Source organism: Desmodus rotundus, chromosome 9 (genome assembly GCF_022682495.2).
Source record: "Desmodus rotundus isolate HL8 chromosome 9, HLdesRot8A.1, whole genome shotgun sequence".
Classification (NCBI taxonomy): domain Eukaryota; kingdom Metazoa; phylum Chordata; class Mammalia; order Chiroptera; family Phyllostomidae; genus Desmodus; species Desmodus rotundus.
In genome coordinates this window covers 94,192,661-94,212,314 of record NC_071395.1, presented here as the reverse complement: position 1 = coordinate 94,212,314, position 19,654 = coordinate 94,192,661, and the positions used below count along the sequence as shown (strand labels likewise).

The 19,654-nt window shown below is 54.6% G+C and overlaps 1 protein-coding gene and 1 long non-coding RNA gene across 3 annotated transcripts; one reads left to right on the top strand and one right to left on the bottom strand.

Moving 5' to 3' along the window:
* Positions 1-668: 668 nt before the first annotated feature.
* On the bottom strand, positions 669-7,331 carry LHX1 (LIM homeobox 1). Its single transcript, XM_024573318.3, has 5 exons — positions 6,807-7,331; positions 4,738-4,964; positions 4,381-4,658; positions 2,891-3,056; positions 669-2,550 (listed from the first exon to the last, which is right to left on the bottom strand). Exons 1-5 carry the CDS (start codon positions 6,974-6,976, stop codon positions 2,171-2,173), a joined length of 1,221 nt encoding a protein of 406 aa, XP_024429086.1. The 5' UTR covers positions 6,977-7,331; the 3' UTR covers positions 669-2,170.
* A 20-nt stretch (positions 7,332-7,351) lies between these two features.
* On the top strand, positions 7,352-18,524 carry LOC123477931 (uncharacterized). Of its 2 annotated transcripts, none has more exons than XR_006652968.2 (4): positions 7,352-7,470; positions 7,704-8,587; positions 16,162-16,236; positions 17,202-18,524. It is a non-coding gene; the product is annotated as an uncharacterized lncRNA (long non-coding RNA). The 2 variants fall into 2 exon arrangements; XR_006652969.2 differs by lacking the exon at positions 7,352-7,470 and having other exon boundaries at positions 7,749-7,886; positions 8,125-8,587.
* The last annotated feature ends 1,130 nt before the right edge of the window (positions 18,525-19,654 follow it).

The window sequence follows — 19,654 nt, the reverse complement described above, 5'->3', positions numbered from 1 at the left end:
TTTTCAGAACTGATTGGCAACTGCCAGTTGACATTTGATTTCTATATCGGCTATTTTTAGTCCTCTCTCAGGGAAATGTAATATGTATCTGCACCAGGCAAAATGGTTTTCCTTCTGGGGAACTCCAAATGTAACAAATAATATAAAACAACTATTTCATATCATTTCTGTGAAAGGGATTAAAGTATTTCATTTCTAGCTGTACCGTACATTCATTTTACATTATCTTTCAAACCACCAAATTAGAAAGCAGGATTATCTACGGGAAATGAATTGAAACTGAAAAAGACCACCTCTAACTATGTATTTGCAGGTAACTGACATTCACAAGTCCAGTTTTGTTTGTGCAGAGAGGGGGAGAGAAAGAGTGCATGGGATCTCATGCCTAATCACAGACTAGAGCCATGGATTTGATTTCTATTTCAAATTCTATATTAACTTATCAGCAAACACCTCTTCAACTGTATCAGTTAAATCCACAGAATGCAAATCTGTAGTTAATAACAGCAGGAAGCCATGGAGAAAAGATTGGCGGGCATTAGCAAAGGGGTTTAACCACAGCCAAGGTAAAAACATACCCCAGTCCTGCCTCGCTTCTCAGGGGTCATTCAGCTCTCCATCCTGTCTCCCTTCTCGTTCTTAAAACATCAAATAACACACCAATTATCTAAACATCAGATTTTCTATTTTTATTAAAAACTCACAAATTTATTCAACATGTTTTCTTTCATACAGTGAATGGTCTAATATGCACTGGAGGTCACACAAGCTTAGGTTTATCAGAACAATAAAAGACATATGAGAAATTTAATATATAAAGAAAAAAGTAGCAGCTATTGACTGCATATTTGACCATAAAATTTAAATATTTTGGACTTTTATTTTAAAGACACAAAAATAAAACCTGTGTGGGTCTATATAAGTAGTCATATTAACAATTCCATGAATGTTCAACAGGACTAAAAATTAGCAAAGATGTTTTTGCTTAAACCTTGTAACACTTTTTGTTTTTAACACTTTCTCAGGTTGTGGTGCCAGGCACCTTTACAGTATTTGTGCTATAATTGTTCCATTTGGCAAGTGTCCGAATGTCGTGTTTTCTCTTTGCCTCGCGTAAACAACACCTTTTCACATACTAGCACAGTGAGCTGTGAGCCCTGCCAATCTGTCAGAACATCTACAGGAAAAGAAAATGAACAATTTTGGTTAATTGCTCAAAACATGTTGTTTTTGAACAAGAGGTTTCAAAACAGGATATATTAGTAAAACACTGAACTCCTGAATTTAACATTATACGTAAACAGTTGACTGTTTTTAGTTCATTAGTCTTTTTTTTAACTTTGTGTGTGTGTGTGTGTGTGTGTGTGTGTGAAAGTAAAATACTTTTCTTAGTACAGCTGATTTTCAAGTCATTTTACTGAGAGGTCTGGCTGGAGACCATCTTATCCAGTGTGTCTGTGTGTGTCTGTGTGTGTCGAGTTTTGTGAAGGTAGAAGAGTTGATACTGAGGGCTTTACATTTAGAATTTTGCAATTTTGGCAAAAACAAAAAGAAACAAACAAACAAAAAAAACCCCAGAGAGACAAAAAATATATATATATAGTCCCACCTGATGCACAGCAGGTCGGTGTTTCTGAAGCTATAAGAGTTTGTTGTCGCTGTTGCTGAACTCTTGAGACCAACACTATTACATCTCCCAGAGCCAGAACCCTCCCGGCTGGCCTGGGAGCGCCCAGGGACGCTCCACCGCCCAATCCTGCTGCAGGCGCAGCCTCCCTCCCCGCGGCTCCGGGCGTAACCACTGCGCTGTGCGCCCCAGCAGCCGCCGCGGTTGCTTCTGTGCTGCCCGCCGGCTGGACGCGCCCGCCCGCGGTATCGGTCCACGGAGCGGGGTCCAGGTGGGAGGTGGGGAGAGGTCTGCATTTCCCTTCGGGAGCCCCCGTCCCGCACCTTGCCAGCCAGCTCTCGTATCCCGGTCCTCCCTCCAGGCAGGTTTGGATCCTATTTCATGTCTCCCTTTACCATCCGGTCTCCCCAGATGGAAAATCGTCCCCGAGGCTGGAGGAAGGTGAGGGGTGTAGCTTGCTTTTTATGTTTTTTTTTTCTATTTTTCTTAAATAAAAGTTCGTTTCTGTACAACCACGAGCTCCGCGGACTGTGCGAGACCCCGCTACCACACAGCCGCCTCGTTCATTTCGGGAGGGTGAGACAGGTGGGTCCCATAGCTCGCCCCGCCGTTGACCGACAGCGATGAGAAGGGTGGGCTGGGCCCAAAGACCTCAGCGGACATTGAGTGTAGAGGCCCGGGCAGGCTGGGCTCGGGGCTGGGCGAGTCCCCAGGGGGGTGCGCCAGGATGTCGGTGAACCGCTGCGCCTCACTCGACGGGTGATGGCCAGGCAAAGGGTGCTCCAGGCCGCCCAGGGGTGTCCCAGACGGCCCGGACGAAGACACGAAGGGTAGGTCCACTGGCGTCTGAGCCTGCGAGGACGGGGGGCCTTGCGGGAAGAAGTCGTAGTTGCCCCCGGGCCCGTAGTACTCGCTCTGGTAATCTGCGGAGCGGCGGGGAGGAGGATGTCAAGGCGGGGCCCTGGGTGGGGTGCGTAAGAAAGGCCGGGGAGGCGGGCTCGCCAGTCGGCTGCGGAGGGCAACGCGGGGCACTCGAGGTTCGTGGGCTCCCCCACCGGGCCGGGAGCAGGGAGGAGGCTGGGTGCGCACACAGGAGATGCTCCCTACCAGCCCACGCGCCTCATTCAGGGTCGGGAATTCGGCCCTGGGTCTCCCTACCTCTCCCGCGATTTACTTCCCAGCCTCACCCAGCTCTACCCTGCCACCCGCTTCCAACGAAGCCAACACCGGCTTGGCAGAGCCCTGCACGGGTAGCGCACTCACCTCCGTAGAAGGAGAAGGGCCCGTTGGGAATGAGCTCGCCCGGCTCCAGGCGGTCCACGAGCGGCCGCATCCGGCGCGGACTGCGGAAGAAGGCGTGACGCCGGGCGCCCAGCGCGCTCAGCTGCTTCATCCTCCGTTCCTTGGAGCGTCGGTTCTGGAACCAGACCTGAAGCATACACGCCGCGGGGTGAAGCCACGAAGTCCCCACTCCCCACTTCGGGTGTCCCACCCGGCCGGTCTGTCACCGGCCCACCGCCTAGCTCTCAGGGCTCCGTGTGTGCGCGAGCGCGCGTGTGTTGTGTATGATGGTGATGGTGAGGGGGGTCCTCTGAGTAGGACCGCGCAGGGCAGCCCCTGAGCCAATGGTGAATAGGATTCCCGCCTGGAGGACCTGGGCAAGCCGCCCTGCCCAACGTGAGGCAGTTGGAGCCGTTTCTAACAGTCATACTGTCACAGTTACAGCTTCTCGGGGGCTGTACACACATAGACACACAACCTTCCCAAGTAGTGTCAGACACACACAGTTTTCCTTGCACGGTCGCTGGCAGCTCCCTTCCCAACGTGATAGTGGCAGAGAACTAAACAGCCTCCTGTTGACATTCAGTCTCCCAGCGATAGTGATACCAAAACGCACAATCTCCTTTTCACACCCCCACACAATCTCCCAGTGCCAAAGATGCTTATCCACAGCCTCTCACTCACAGTGACACAGACACGCAGCCTCCAATTCACGTGCCCACACGTTGGTACAATCTCGCAGAGGCCAAAGGGCCTCCCTCAGAGGGCAGCTTGCACAGGTGTGCTCATGCACACTCAGCCTCCCAGGCACATCCACCCACACAGAGCATCCAGGCACGGTGAACCGGACACCGACACTTGGGCCCGAGAATTGACCAGAATCACATGCGGTCTCAGATCCTTACAACACCAGCACAGACACCCAGATGGCCACCTCCTCTCCCCATCCCACTTGGGACCGCCTCGACTTCAAACCAGGAGCTCCACCTCTTTTCAGAGGAGAAGTCTCTGTTTTGGGACCTGCCTAACTGGGGCAACAGACCCACAAAGTTGGGTTTGGGGACGCAGAGGGAGATCTCCTTGTGCAGGAGCCAGAGGAACCAGTTAAGTCCGACATGCACAGCCACCTCTGGGCTCCTTTGGAACAGGGGTAAGGTGGTGCAGAAAAAAGGGTCCCAACTCTCACCGTGGTTCCAACAATGTCCCTTCCTCCAGCCTCCTGCTGAGCTCCCTTTCTCTCCCCCTCCGCCACCACTATCACTTGCGTTGGACCAGGAAGAGGAGGAGACCTAGGGATTTCCAGTACTTCTAAGCGTCAGGCCGACACATCAAAAGTCGCAAGGGTTAGGGGTGTGTCTGGGCTTCCTCTCTGCCCCTCCGCCAGCCTCCAAGAACTTGTTCAGCTCCTGGAAGCTGGCCTGGAGGAGCCATGTGGGTCTCCAGGGAACTGAGTGGCACTCTGGGGCCCTGACCTGAATGACGCGCATGTTGAGGCCAGTCTCCTGAGCCAGCTGCTCGCGGATGTGGCGCGTGGGCTTGGGCGTCGCGGCGAAGGCAGCCTTCAGCGTCTCCAGCTGCTTGGCTTTAATGGTGGTGCGTGGCCCCCGCCGCTTGGCGCCCAGGTTCTGGTCGTCATTCTCGTTGCTGCCCCCTTCCTTGTCAGATACGTTGGCGCTCTCCGAGTCCTTGGCGTCGTCCTGCGACGGATCTTGGGAGTCCGGAGACAAACTGGGGTCACTGCCCGTGGTGGCTGGGGAGAAGGAAGGGACAGGTGAGCAGCGGCCTTGGTGGGCCTTCCTCCCCCAGGACCTGCCCAACTGGGGCCTCACCCGAGTGGAGGCTGTTCTCTTTGGTGACACTGCTGTTGCTTAGGTAATCCTCTTTGCAGACAAACTTGTTCTCATCGATGATGTACAGCTCCTCTCCGGTGGAGAGCTGCTTGTTACACATCATGCAGGTGAAGCAGTTCAGGTGAAACACTTTGCTCCGCGCTCTCCGCACCAGGTCGCTAGGGGAGATGCCCTGCGCGCAGCCGGCGCATTTGGTACCGAAACACCTGCGGGGAGCGGGGGTCGTGGAAGGTTGGTTAGGGGCAGGGGACATAGAGACAGGGAGAAAGGCATGGAGAAAGAAGTAAGTAGAGAGTGAAGGAAGGTGAAGAGGAAGGATAAAAAGAAGAGAGTCAGCTAAAAATTAAGAAAAGCAAAATCCCGATCAAGCAGGCAAGAAGGCAGAAAGAGAGAGAGAGAGAGCGGGGCACCATGAATATAGCCGGAGAGGAGATGCCCACGGCTAGACTGAGAAAGCGAGGGGCCCAAGCTGCTCCCACCCCTAGCTTCATGCCCAGGGTCGTCCCAGAGGAAAAAAAGCGCTGCCGAAGAAGGCGGCAAGGTAGGGAAGGGAAGAGGGAAGGAGGCACTTATTTTCCGATTAGATTCAGAAAACAGTCAAATTCTAATCCGAGCTGCATATAAACGCCTCCGGAGCGCCGTTTTCCTCTCCTAGAGTTGATTCTCTTTCACCGTCTAAGGACCCGCGCACAGGCGGAGGGGTTGGCAAGATCCAGTCCCGCCGCGGGTGAACAAACGGGCGTGGAGAGCCCAGACGGCCGCAGCTGGACCGCCATCGCGTCCAAGCCCAAAGCGGGGTAGGTTGGCGCAAGCTCGAGCTGTGACTTGGCTTTAGGTGCAGGGCGGCCCTTTGCGGGGGCCAGGCCTCTGGGGCCCACTGGCAACCGGCACCGTTCGCAGCTCCTCGGCTGGGTTCCAGCCGGTACCAGGGAAACTGGGCACGCCCGCCAAGGCTCAGAGGCTCGGCCTGCGCTTCCTCCTGGCAATACCAGTCTGCACAGCGCTTTACCTCGCGGTCTGCCTCAGCCAGAGCCACGCGTCCTGGGACAGGTGGCTTTGAACTCTCACCTCCTCTCCCAGTTTGATCTGTCACTACAGACTCCGAAGAAAACAGAGACCAAGTCAGCCGAGTAAACTGGGAGATTTCAAGCACCCCAGGAAAATTACAATTCTCATTTCCTCCTGTTCTCTGTTGACTTGTGTGTTTGTGTAGATTTGGTGACAAAACAGTGAGTTTAAGAGAATACAATTAAAATGTTAAACGAAGGAGGGACGTCGGGAGAAATCTCCGCTTTTGCCCCGGGTTTCTGCAAGAAGGCGGCTGAGGGTAGCGAGTAGTGCTTGGGGGAATTCGGAGTGGAGCCCGGGCCTCAGAGCCGAGGTCTGCCTAGGGTCGGGACCAAACCTCCCGCCAACCCCTAGCCCGGGGAAGCAGGGGAAAAGATCTTCGCGGAGGCTGCAGCACAGTCGCGGTGAGGCAGTTCGCCCTAGGCCGGTGCTTGAGGTTTCGGAGATGCCCAGGGATGTGCAGGATAGGGGCTATTTCCTGCAGCTGCCAAGGCGAGCGACTCAGGCACCCCATGCAAAAACCTGGCGGTTCCCGCCAAGACCTCTAGGACACGGAAAAGTACGTGTCCTGGAGCTAGTCCGGGCTTCAAAGCTCAGCCTGGAGGGCAAGCAGCCCAGGAGGCAGGGAGAATGCAGTTGTTGGAGAGCTCCGCGTACTGGGAAAGAGAGCAGCCAGGGCTACAAAGCTCGAGGCCATACTGCCTTCTCCCAAGCTTGGAGGGGCTTCTGGGCCGAGGTGGGCTCAGGCTCTTTCTTCCCAGGCACGTGCAGCTAAGCCAAGACCCACAATTTCCAGGATGCAAGCAGGGCCACGTCCCGGGCGCCCAGCGGCCAGCTGGCGAAGAGGTGGGTGCCTGCGGGACTTGGCTGCCCTCTCCAAACGCAGCTCCTAGCGCGGTCACGCTGACCTCTGATCCGCGGCTGGCCGGAGAAGGGCCCGCGGGGAGAGAGCAGCAGAGGCTCGCGAGGGAAGTACTCACCGGAAGAAGTCGTTCTTGCAGTAGAGCTTGCCTTCCCGGGAGAAGCACTTCTCGGTCAGGTTGCATTTACATTCACAGCACTGGACGCACTTGACGTGCCAGGCCCTGTCCAGCACGTTTAAGAGGAAGCGGTCCAGGATGGGCCTTTTGCAGCCGGCACAGTGCACCATGGTCTTTGGTTTGGTCGGGTGAGGCCCGGAAAGAGGAGAGCAGGTAGAGCTGAGAGGATGACTCCCAAAGACGAAAGAAACGAGCTCCCCAGCCCCTCCAAAAAGAGGATACACACTCGGCGGTGCAAGCCAAAACCCGCACCAGCAAATCAAAAGAGGGGGAAACGCGAGGCAAATAGGGGTTGGAAGCGCCTCGGTGGTGCGCAGCCCGGGAGTCCCCGAGCCCCGTGGCACAGCAGCGCCGCCGCAGCTCCTGGGGCGAGGGATAAAGTCTCAGGCGGACGCGAAAGCGACTCTTCTGCCCAGAACTCGCGGAGGAGTGAAGGTCACCGAGAGCGGTGACGGTAACGGAAATAAATAAATAAAACGGAGGCCGGGAACGAAGAGGACGACGCGGCGAGTTCTGTTTGCAGGGAAAGCGCCGCTGAGTTCTCTCGGGCTTGAGGTAGAGCTGTCAGAAGTCAAAGTGCATCTGCTTTTGTCGGAGTATGAGGGTGGGTGTGTGTGCCCGGCTGCCCGCCGCCGGGATTTCCTCTCCTCTTTTTATAAAAGGGAACAAAACGAGTAGAGAAGCTTTGGATCCTAAACTGCCGGCATCGCACAGCGGGTCGGGAAGCGCTGGGCGCCCACGGTGGGCCGCGAGAGGGGGCGGGGGTCACACCGAGGGGGGAGGGAGGGAGGGGAGGGCAGGAGGAAGATCTCGTTGTTGACTGTTGTTGTTGCCTAGGTTTCTCCGCTTTTGGAGAAGTGTTTGTGTCAATCGAGGCGGAGAGGGACAACTCCGGGAGGACGCAGCCAGGCGCGCTCGACCGCGTCCCACCGCCCCAGCCGCGTCACCTCGGCCCGGGCCTGCCTGGCGGCCTCCGTGTTCTCGGAACCGCCCTCCCTGCGCCTGGACTCCTTCGGGGAGGTGAAACGGGCTGGGTCCTCACCGCGCCTGGCCGTGCCTCGTGGCTCCAGTCACAATTCGCGGCCGCCTGGGCGCGCAGCCCCGCATCGCTGGCCCACGCTCCGGCTGCCTGTGTCCAACCCCACAGTCGCTCGACTTTCTTTTCGTTTTCTTTTCCCCTCTCTTTTCGTTCTCGTGGCAAATCTGGGTTTCCTTTCTAGCCTCTTTCCTTCCTTTTTTTTTTTTTTTTCTTTTGCAGCGGGAGGAGTCGAGAGGAGGGGGAGTAGCTTGGAGAGCTTTTTAAAACGTCCTGGTGCAGCGGCTACAGTTCTGCGCGGCGGAAACAGCTCGGCACGAGCTGCCGCTGTCGCCGCTCGGGCCGCGGTTCGTTGCTGGCTCTCCCTGGACAAGCGTCCCTCTATCCCTGGTTTCCTGGCCCGGTCCGCCGCCTCCGCGCGTCTCTCCCCAGCTCCGGCGGCTCGGTCACTGCTTCTGGCTGTTGGCTGAGCTGAAGAAGCCCCCTCGCCTTAATGCAGCGCCCGCCGACGTCACGGCGGCCTGCGACCAATCAGCGGCTCGCGGTCCCTCTGTAAACCATTCTGCATCCCCAGGCCGGGGAGAGTGCGGAGAGACCGCGTTTAGAGAATCAGTGGCGGCTGCATCCGCGGGCCCGCGCTGTCTAGGCGGCGGGCTACAAGATGCCCAGGCCCCCTCCTGCTCCGGTAAGGTCTCGGTTTCGGTGGGAACGCGGGAATAAGCAAAGGGGAGGGCAGAGTTCTGCCGAAGGGTGGGAGTAATCCAAGATCAAACCTTGTTGAAGGTTGGGGTGCACCTGGGTCTGGGAGCCCCAGCGGCCCTAACGTACTATGTGGCTTTGCAATTCATTGGGTGTTGGCCCCCCTCCCCCCTCCGCAGGCATTCTTGGCCTGGAAGTTTGGCCCGGGCACAGCTCGCGTCTTTGGGGGAGTAGTGGAGGAAGGGCCCTTGGCAGCAGAATCTGCCTCCGCGAGTCCTTCCTCCTGTTTCCTCCTCCCCCAATCCATTCAAAGTCCACCGGGCCCCGGGCCCCGGGCCCCGGGAGATCTGGTTGTCTGTTTCCCGCCGCGCAGTCTTGTAAAGTTGATTCCGGCGGTTTCCTGGTGGGGGCGGGGAAGACCAGAGGCTCGGCACCCCGGAGGGGAAAAGAGTGGGTGGGGAAACGCCTCGGTGAGGAGTTGCAAAAACCCGGGTGAGAAGTTGTGACAAAACTGTGATCCGAAGAAACCTTTTACAGGCGAAAACAAGCGACCATGCGGGAAGCAGCGGGGCTACAGCGTCGTGTGTGTGGTGGGGGGGGGGGTGTAGGTGGGAAGGGGGACGTCCCTGGGGCACCACAAAGAGCTAACAGGGATTGGGGTGTGAGCGCAAGGGCAGAGTGAGTATGGCTTCCCGTCCTCCCCTTTTCCAGGCTTCGGGCTGACGCCAACTCCGCGACGCACCGCCGACCCTGCATACCCTCTGGAGTCCACTCTCATCCCTCCCCAATAGCGTTCAGAGTGTAAACTCGAGACCACTGCCCACGGGCGCGGATTATCGCGGACGTGGTGGTCGCTTCGGAGTCCTGAAAGCCTTAGCCTCGAAGAGTCAGTCTGGTTCCCTGGCACAGGACAGTCAAATACCAAATTCCGTTTCGACAGCACCATTTCTATGCTTAACTGGAGTTTTTCCGAAGTAAAGTTTGAAGGCGGCACGGCTACGGAGTCCTGCTATTATGCTTCCAGTTTTTTGTTTTGTTTTGAGGGGGTTTTGAGAGGGGATGCTAGGAAAGAGCATTTGGCCCTAGCGAGGAAGGAAGTAAGGACAGGCAGCTAGCCAGGTCTAACTGGTATTTTGGGGTTGGCCTTTTGACCCCACTCGCGGTGCAGGGCTCTGACATCCCACACAGGATTCCGGGCTAACTTGGGGAAAATGCGCTCTGGAGCCCAACAGCCCTGCGCCTGGCTGAGCGGGGAATCCAGCCCTGCCAATGAAATACCCTCTTCGGACGAACCGGCAAACTGCTAGCGAATTGGGTTTGAGCCTTAGCAGAACTGGAGTTTAAGGCTTCTGCCACGGCCCGTTTTCTGCCTCCAAGTCTACACTCGCACAGCCCAGCAACCCTAGGCCCTCCCGACCGCCCCGGCCTTGCGGCCCACGCCACCTTTTCCTTTTCATTGGAAGCCGAAGCCCAGTGCCGCCGCGCGCCTCTTTGGTGCTCCGCCCATCCTGACCTGTAGGTGCGAAGTCCCTAAAGCCTTCACCGCACCCCCTTCGCGCGCGCACGCGCACACACACACACACACACACACACACACACACACACACCTGGGCTCGGGCTCCCAGCTGCGGGAAGGGCTGGGTTGGGCCTGGTAACCTCTCGCATCAGCCCCCTCCCAGGTCTCTCCCAGACTGGGGCTCAGGGCGGGGATGGGGATGGGAGGGCGGTTCTCCAACTTGGCAAGCCGGCCTCGCAGGCTTAGACTTGGCTTTGAGCTCCTCTTGTGGACCCCACACTTGCAGCAACAAGCCGACCGGTACCCGGTACTGCAGGATCCAGGGAGACACTTGAGCTGCGAAGCGCGGGGTCCCCGCCTCCTCCAGCGGGACCCGAGGCGCTTCCTCAGCCCGCTGTGCCGAGTGAGGTCTCGGGGAGGGGCTGGTCCAGTCCAGAGGTCCCCATGCCCCTCCCTTCCCCAGCTGTCTCGGTTCTTGCCGCCAGCGCCCTAGACCCAACCGCCCCTTTCAGGCATCTATAGCGGACCGGGTCCCCAGTGGCTTGCCCTCGCCCCGCCCCGGCTGGGCTTCTTCATATGCAAAGCAGAAGGACCTCGGGGGTGGGGGTGGGGGATTGTCGTTAGGGGAGCCCATGGGGTGACAGCTGGACCCGGCTGCCAGCCCCTACTGAACCCAACGCCTGCCACCTCAGTTTGGGTGGGCAAGAGGACGTTGCTGCACCCGTTTGGGGGTGCAGAGACCTTGCGACTTTGGGGGGAAAGAGAACCCCTCCCAGCGGAGGGCCAAGCGCGGTAGAGGAATTGAGGGTGAGGACAGGATCCGGGCTCTGGGACCTCGTGCTCGTCTCGGTGTCCAGACGGCTCAGCAAACAGGTCCGCGGGAACCAACCCCAGCGTCTACCAGGCGGTCACAGAGCACAACCCCAGGAGCGCCTCCCGGCTCCTGATTCTAGGTTTAAAGTCCAGATACAACGCGTCCATGGGGACAGCGCACTAGATTAATGTTTTGTTTGTTTCCACTGAGTCTTCATTTTCAAATGTAACTGGTCACAGAGGAGAGAATACTGACCGAGTTTTACAAATTCGCCGTCTCCGGTCCCCTCAGCTCAGCTCTGCATTTAAACGAAGGTCGGCTCGGCGAAGAGAACCTACCTTCCCTCCTCACCCTCGCCGCCAACCACCGCCTGCCGACTGAAGCGCACACGCGCTGCCCTACCCCACGCCCTCTGCGCGAGCCGCTCCAGGTCCCGTAAATTCTGGACGGGGACGCCTGAGGGTCCTCAGTACCTGCAGAATCCTCCCCACCTCACCCCCAGACACTCCTGGAGAAGGTCCCAGAAGACCCAGAAAATGACTTTCACATGATCGGTGTCTGTTCGGCGCAGGGCCCAGGGGATCAGCCCCAGAGGAGGGAACTTGCCCGCAAACTGGGGGTGGAGAGGTTCTGCCAGCCCTCCTCAGCCGCCCTGCAGTTTGGGGGGCTGAAGGGGCCCTCTCCAGCACCCCCTTTCTTACGTCTGCCTCCTGGGTTCCCAGCTGCACTTCGCTTCCTTCTCCTGAGACCCCAGCAGGTCGGGGGCCCGGCGGGTCGCTGCTGTTGATGTCCCAAGAGCGGCCACCGCTCCTGGCCGCATCCCCCACCGCGCCCCCTTCGCTCCTACCCAGCCCACGAGCCCCAGAAGCGGGCGGTGGATCCGAGAAAGGGGGCGCCTGGGGCGGAGTGGACTCTAGCCACGGGAATGGGGCGCAACCAGCCACGCAGGGCCAGGAAAAGAGAGGAGGAAGAAAGCAGAACGAGTCCTGGACCCTGCGGGTCCCAGAGGCCACGCAAACTCCGCTGAAGATGCGAGGCAGGACACTGGCCTGACACCCGCGGATCTGGTCCTACCTGTCCCATTCCCCCCTCTCCCTCTCTCATTGCCTCCGGCATCAGGTTGCCTTAATCTCATTCCATCACTCTCTTGGAGATGACCTACTTGTGCGCGGCACTTTACAGTTTATAGCACTGTGTCCCCTGGACCACACAGCAAGAGATCGCTCTTATCCCCTTTTACCCGGGAAATAAACTAGGGTCAGGTGGTTTTCTCGAGATCCGCAGGTCAGGACATTACTGAAGGAGAGAAGTTGTTTTGGGGGGGGGGGAGAGAGGGGGGCTTATCACTGTGCTTCAGCCCCGTTTTCTGAGGGGGTGGTTCCCAGAGGCCGGGAAAGGGCAGTGTCCGGCCGAGGCGTCACGGTGCGCGCTCGGGCTGGGTAAACAACCCCGGCTTCCCACGGGGGCTGGAGTGGTCCTGGCGTGGAGAGGGGAGCAGGTCGAGCGCGGTGATCTCGGATGCAAGTCAGTGCTGCGGAGCAGAGGCAGGGCGCGGGCCGCCCGGGAAGGGGAAGGGAGAGGGGGGACTGGAGGAGGCGGGAGAGAGGGAGGGAAGTGAGGGGAGAGGGACGGGACAGGAGTATCAGGCAGAAAACCGGAGAAAAGAGAGAGGAACGTGGAGAAGTAAGCCGCGATAAAAGGAGCAAAGACGTGCTGGGGGAAAAGAAAGGGGGAAAAGACCCGGAAAGACACCCAGCGGTTAAAAAAATGAAAAGGCGGCGAGGAAAGGCGCGGAGCCGAGGACCCTGCAGGCGGGTGTGCGGGTGTGTGACAGGCGCGTTCTCAGGCGGGAGAAAAGGAGGCGGCGTGTTTGGTGGGAGACTCAGCGCCCGTGGAAAAGCGTGTGAGCGGCTCTGGGCAGGAATCCAACAAATAAATAAAACGTCTAAGACGGCGTGACAACAATGTGTATTTGGGTGCGTGCCCGTGTTCCTCTGTCTGAACACACACTCACACCCGTAAGGAAGACAAACGGGGCTCGTGCCTCCGAGTAATTAATCCTCCCACTAATTGACTCTCTCCCCTTACCTAATGGCGGTGGTCATTGCCGATATCTGGAGAGATATCACGTGGAAAGAGAGACAGAGGGGGAGAGACCCCCAAAGCTAACAACCTTTGGGACTGGGATTGAGTTCTTTCAGGACCTGGCCGCTCTAAAACTCTCTCCCTTCTTTTGCGGGGCAGAGTTCAATAGATGTTGCCACCTCACCAGCCCCTCCACGTTTGCATTAATAAAGATCTGAGATTGGGGGTGACCAGGAGCCCTACACACACACACACACACACACACACACACACACACACACGGAGGCCCTTCATCAATCTCAGAGGCTGAAAGCCACCCACTGCCCCTCTGCTGGACATTTCCTACCTCCAGGCAACACTAAATCTCCCCCTCCACTGTTGTTCCCCCAGGAGCCCCGACCCTGCTCCTCTTCTTTAGGTCGCTACTTAGTTTCCCCAGGACCTGGGACGTGTCCTGCAGCCCTGAACAGAGCAGATGAGGTTTTGAATGGCTTGGGGAGCAGCCTTGAATGGCTTGGGAGAGCAGCAGGAGGGATGAGGTCAGGGCAAGGATGGGAAGAGGCTTCTAGGAACAAACCCACCCAGACAGGAATGGGAGACGCGGAAGCAGAATGGAGAGCGATGTACACCTGGCAAGTGTGAGAGGCCTCTGGGGAGAGAGAAGAAAAGAGGGAGGCACATGCACTGTGGCGGAGGACAGGAAAATGACCATGTTTCTGTGACTGTGTGACTCAGGGAGACAGTTCGAGCTATCTCACAGCATCCTCAGTTTTCAGGACTGTGGAAAGAGGCAGGAGAACGTTGGACTTGGCCGGAAGGGGCCCACGGCCTGCAGGCTGTCTATGATGCAGCATTGAGGCTTGGGAGGTGAATGTCAACTTTCATCCCTGGAGGTGCATGTTTGCTCTGTTGGCCTCCCCAGAGGCTACATAAATAATTGTTGAGATCCATAAACCACCCCCCTCCCTGGGTCTAGAGAGAGGAAGGAGGGAGAAAGGGCAGTTCTCCAGAAAAAAAAGCCACCCCCCACCCCACTAAATACATTCTTAATTGTCCCTTGGGAGCATTTGTACATTTGACCAAAGCAAATCCTCAAGCAGTAACAGCAAAATTCGTCTTAGGGGCTGGCAGTCCAGGGAGAGTTGGGGGTCTGGAGAAGGGAGAGGCGGGGAGAGATGGCAGGCATGTTTGAGAAGGCAAGAAACTTGGCTCTTCTCGCCTTGTCTCTGTCATGCTTCAGAAAGAAAGTGAGCAAGAGGAATAAAGTTCCAGAGGAAAGAAAGAGAAGGGCATATAAAAGGCAAATCCAAACCAGAAAGGAAAGAAAGTGAAGAAGAAAGGAAAAGGCCGGGAGGGTGGGATTGACGATAATAAAAAAAGGGTGAAGGCGGCCCCAGGAGGCTGGGCCTCGTCCCAGACCATCCGTCTTCATTGTCTCTGTGTGTGCAAAGGCAACTCCGGCATAAGGAAAAGCCACTATTGGAGCCGAGGCTTTATTTTATATCCTATACATCAGGAGGGAGGCAAAGCTTTATTTTCGCCAAGAGACAGATATTTTATTTCTCTCTTACGGTTTTATGTGTGAGAGATGTCAGGTTGCCACAATGGATGGCTAATGCATAGGCAAGAGGAAGCCGTGTTGGCATGCTGTGTGTCATGGGGTCTTGGGGGGGGTGAGTGGGCCTGGGATTTAGGGCTGATGGGACACTCTAGGGGATTTCTGCTAAAACATCTCTCTTCATAAATCCAGAAGCATGGTCAGCTCAACAGGGAGAAGAAGGAGTTTTAGAGGGAAAAGAGTTGGGCTTAGTAATGAACGAACACACAAAGGAACCGCTTACCTTCCAACAGGCTCGGGCAACCGGGGCAAGGCGGCCCTGTGGAAATGCAGACATTCGTGACCAAACACACGCGCACCACTCACAGGGAAGTATTTTTCTACAGAATACAGTGTCATTTCACTTCTTTCCCCATTTTATATTTTTCCGCCTTCCCCATCTCCATCAGAAATCTTTTTTTCTTTTTTTTTTTTTTACCTCTTCAGGGGGCGTGTGTGGGGGGGGAGAGCTATTAATTTGCAAATCATCTGATCTGTGAAAGGATCAGATGCCTGTTTTTCACCGTTAAATGCAATGTCTCAAGTGGACACACACATGCACACATGAGCCCATCATGCTGGGAATCCTGGGGGGCAGGGGTTAGGTGCCCGATTTGAATCCAAGAAAAGTGCGTCCTCTCCTCCAGGGCCTGTGGCCAAATTAAACCTTAGGTCTCAAACTACATAATGGTCACATTTTTAAACTTGGAGAGAAGCGGGAGGTGAGGGGACAAAGAGACAGAGGAGGAGGAGAGGGAAGTATGTTAATTAACACGTTGCGTTCAGAACTGAGACCAGCGTCTCCTACTCCCAACCACCCTCGAAATCATTTCCTACAAGGCTTGCCTGTATGTGTCCTAATAATGTCCTATATTTAATTTTTTTTGATTTCTGGATTTACATATCCACTGTGGAGCAAAAAGCTGACCATGCTCTTTCCCTCTTTTCAGAGGATCAGAAGTGACACAGGGGATCTCTAGACAATGAACGTGGGGACCTGGGCCCCCACAGCACCCTGTCCTTAGCGGTGGTCTTTGGGGAAGACATGTAACCTTTCTGGGCCTCAGTTTCCCCATCTGTAATGCAGGCGATGGGACTAAGTGGTTGCTAACGTCCCTTCCAGCTCCAACCCCCTCTGACCGAATGAGATAATGTGTGAAAACACTTTGTGAACGTTAAAGCCAGACGAATGCCGAGGGGATTATTATTACGATTCTAATCAATCCTCTTTTCTCCACATGGATCTTGGCTGTTTAGCGCCGGCAAGCAGGCTAAAGAGGACCAAAAGCGAGAAAGCTTAGCGGAGATGGAAAAGCTCTGTGGCGTGGACATAAAAAACCCTGCATCTCCAGAAACATTCTGTCTCTGTGTGGCCCCCAGGCCTGGTAGGAAGGGGTGGGGAAGAGGAGGAGGCCTAACTTGGTCTGATCCATTTCAGTCTCCATGGAGGCACAAGTGTATTTCTTTCAGAGCATCACTTGTCTCCAAGTGACTGACATAGGAACCTGATGTGAAAGCGATTTGCAATCGTTTTTTTTTTTTCCCCAGAAAGAAAGGAAAAAAGCAAGGTGTAGCTGATTAGCAAGTTAATTATTTCAGTACCCCAAGGGTTCCAGTGTGGTGGTAAGTTGTCCAGCCCTGGTGTAATTTCACAGTCTGTGCATTTCCTTGTGAGCACCTGGGGTGCCCGGGTCTGTCTCTCACTGCATCCACCTGCCTTATGTCTTCCTGGCACACCTGGGGAGATGAGTAGGGGCCGGGGTGGTAGACAGCACAGTGTATATATTTGGCTTAGGCTGCAGGTGGGGGGCCAGACACAGAAGAGAATGGAGGAAACCTCAAACTCTACCAAGTGTTTAATTGTCTTGCCCTTCCTTCTTCTTTTTAAAAAATATTTTAAAATGAATATTAATGACACAGGTTATCAGAGAGTGGAACTCTTGTGATGTTATTTCCCCAGACTCAGCATGGAAAGAAATTGGGTTTGAAGGGCCCTCTGGCTTCTCACCTCCTCCCGGCCCTGCGGCTCTCCAGGGCTCATATTTGCTTTCCCAACTCTGGCCACCACTTGGTCTGCTGTGGCCTCCTCCAATCTAACTTCAAGATCTGATTTCCCCTTGGGGGAGGGGAGGGAGGATTGTGTGGTCAAACGAACACCTCCCTCAGAGAGATAAGTTGGGGATGTGAACATAGCCTCAGAATTAGCAGCTTTTGCTGCTCTCTGCTCTCCTGGCTGGTAGGACTGACCCCCTGCTGCTCCTCCCGAGATGGACAAGGGAGGGCTCAGCAGTTTACTTAAGAGTGGTCCCATCTGCTCAGACTGGCCTTTCATAAGGGGAGGGATTTATGCAGTGTCCTTGTGCACAGACCTGGGATTTGCCTGAAAACCTTGGGCCTCTGAGAATATTATGAACGCTAAAATGTTCAGCCACGGAGATGATTCATGATTTGTCTGCAAGGGCAGGGCGTGTGTGGGTGTGTGGGAGTGCGTGTGTGTTGGGGAGAGGCACACACATTGACGGGTGCTTGTCACCATTCTTACTTCTAATCCAAACATTAGGACATTTTTTTTTTCTATATTCACTCAGGAGACAGCGCATGGCATCACGCTCTGGAGAGCCAACTTCCTGCCTCAAGCGGTATGAAGATGATACAATACAATTTTTGGTGCTGGCATTCAGCTATTCCCCAAGCAGGCTGGCTGATACCCCTGCTGGCCGAGAGGGGCCTGGGGCTGTCTGGAAAGATAGTTCTGATGACTGCTTCATTGCCGGTGGCAGAGGACTTGGGGACGGGGGGTGGATCCAGTCAATGTTCAAATTGTACTTGGACATCTTTAGTCTTTACATCTCAGTAGGAGAGAAGCCCGAGAAACTTAGAATGCAGGAAGGCAGGTGTAGGGAGTTCCTCGTCTCAATCGTGGTACTTCCGCACACAAATGAAGCCCAGGGGTGGTAAAAACAGACCCAAGCAGGGCTTTGAGGTTCCATGTGGGATTTCGGCCCTGGTTTCTGGGAGATTAAGAAGTCTTTTCCAAGTTTTGAAAAGACCTACAAGGGCCATTTATTCATAATCTTCAGGAAGTAAACGTAACCTCTTTGACTGGCTGGTGGCTGGCAAGGGAGCATTTTCAGCTTGCATGGCCCTCATTTGTGGTTCTACCCTTTTCTTGCTCCTGTTCCAGTCTGGACTTATAGAGATGAAGATCCTAGACTCCCCAGCTGCTGAGATTTTCGTGTCTCTCTGGCCATTCATAATTTAGCTCTCCTTGTAGGCACTGGCCAGCACACATTTTGAAAGGGGAGCTGGCAGGCCTGTAACTATGGGCCAGGTTGTTCTCATTTGGGTTCAAGAAAAGATAGTTTCCCCTTAAAAAAGAGATGCAAGGAACCATTTCTATGAATCTTTTAATGAAGGATTTACTACTAATTTGATAAGTTCATTGCTCTTTTTACTCATTCTGAATGAATAACTTCATCAGTCAACCCGAGGGTCTGCAGAACCTATAAAAATGCCTCCTTTGGTCTTCTTGCTTTAACACATGCTGGGGCTCGGGCCTGCCTCTGACAGACTGGGGAGGAGCAGAAACATTCCAGAGACCAGGTCTTAGAGTGTTATCTCTTCCCCACCCCAAATCCTCACCCTCCATTTTATCTCTCAAATACAAATGCAGGGACCTCCTAGGGAAGTGTGAAGGGATGGGTTTTAATCAGATCTGGGGAAGGAAGGGGAATGAGTTGAACCTAAAGAAAGATGGGGACAGTTGGAATTTTTAACACCCCTCTGTTAATACTTCTCATGTGTTGTGTATTATATCTTATAAAGGATGCATCTGTCACGGTAATCTACAGCGTATATGTGGCGTTTGCCAAATGCTGCTTGGCCAAAACAGTGTTAAATAAAATTGTAAGAAATGCTACCAGGGCCGTGCATGGGTTATTTAATTCTATCAATGATAAACAACGTTAATGTGTAGCATCTCAGTTGGCATAATAATCATGTTTCATTTGTGTATGCTGCGATATATTTAACCATGAACGATGCAGTTTTCCAACACATGTATTTCCCAATGATTCCTTAGGAGAAACGTGATGGAAACAGCAGAAACCTTTTCTCTCTGCACATGCACTTGCCCACTGCGCGCGCAGACTGCCGGTCACACACGTTCACACGGCCGGCCAGCGCTGCGTGTATCGTCTCCACTGGTAAATGTAAGTGTAGATTCTGTGAAGGTAGATCCTGCGTCATGCCTCTGTATGTAATTACAGACACACAGATCCGCATCGTAGAATCTTCGGGACATTTGTACATATATTCTTGCACACCCACCCTGCCTCATAGGCGGTGCTGGCATGAACATGCATGCCATCCCACATGTGGCTCTTCATATGTACACATGCAAGTGCAAACGTGCTGGGAAGGACAAGTGCTCATCCGCAGGAGGATCCTCCGCACAGGCTTCTACGTCAATGTGCATCTATGTGCACGTGCACATTTGCACACACAACCCCTGTACCCCTGCTCTGGGGCACACACTGACACCCATAGACCAACATGCAACAGCTGCCCTGTTAACTCCTGGAGGATCTAGACCCATGAAACGATGTCAGAATTGGGTGTTCACCCTCTGTGAGGCCTGAGGCGTTCAGGAGGGGAGGCCAGGAGGAGCAGCCAGGCTGCCTGGCCTCTGATGGAAATAATGTGAAAATGTGGGGGTGGGAGGAGGAGGGGGTGAGGTCTCTGCAGATAAAGACGCCTCCAAAAGAGGATCAATCTTTTGTTTGCTCATTTAACAAATGAGTCAGGATACCTTCTCTGGCCCTTTCTCTGCTACCAGTTATCTGCTGTCTGGGTAACCTGCTCTCTCTACTTAAGTTTCTACTCTGGAAAGTGAAGTACTGGACCAGACTAGTGCTTCTCAACCCTGGCCGCCCAATAGAATCATCTGGGGAGTTTTTAAAAAACACAGATACTTGGGCTCCACCCCTGACCAATTAGATCAGAATCTCTGGAGGTGGGAGCCCAGCATTTTATTTATTTT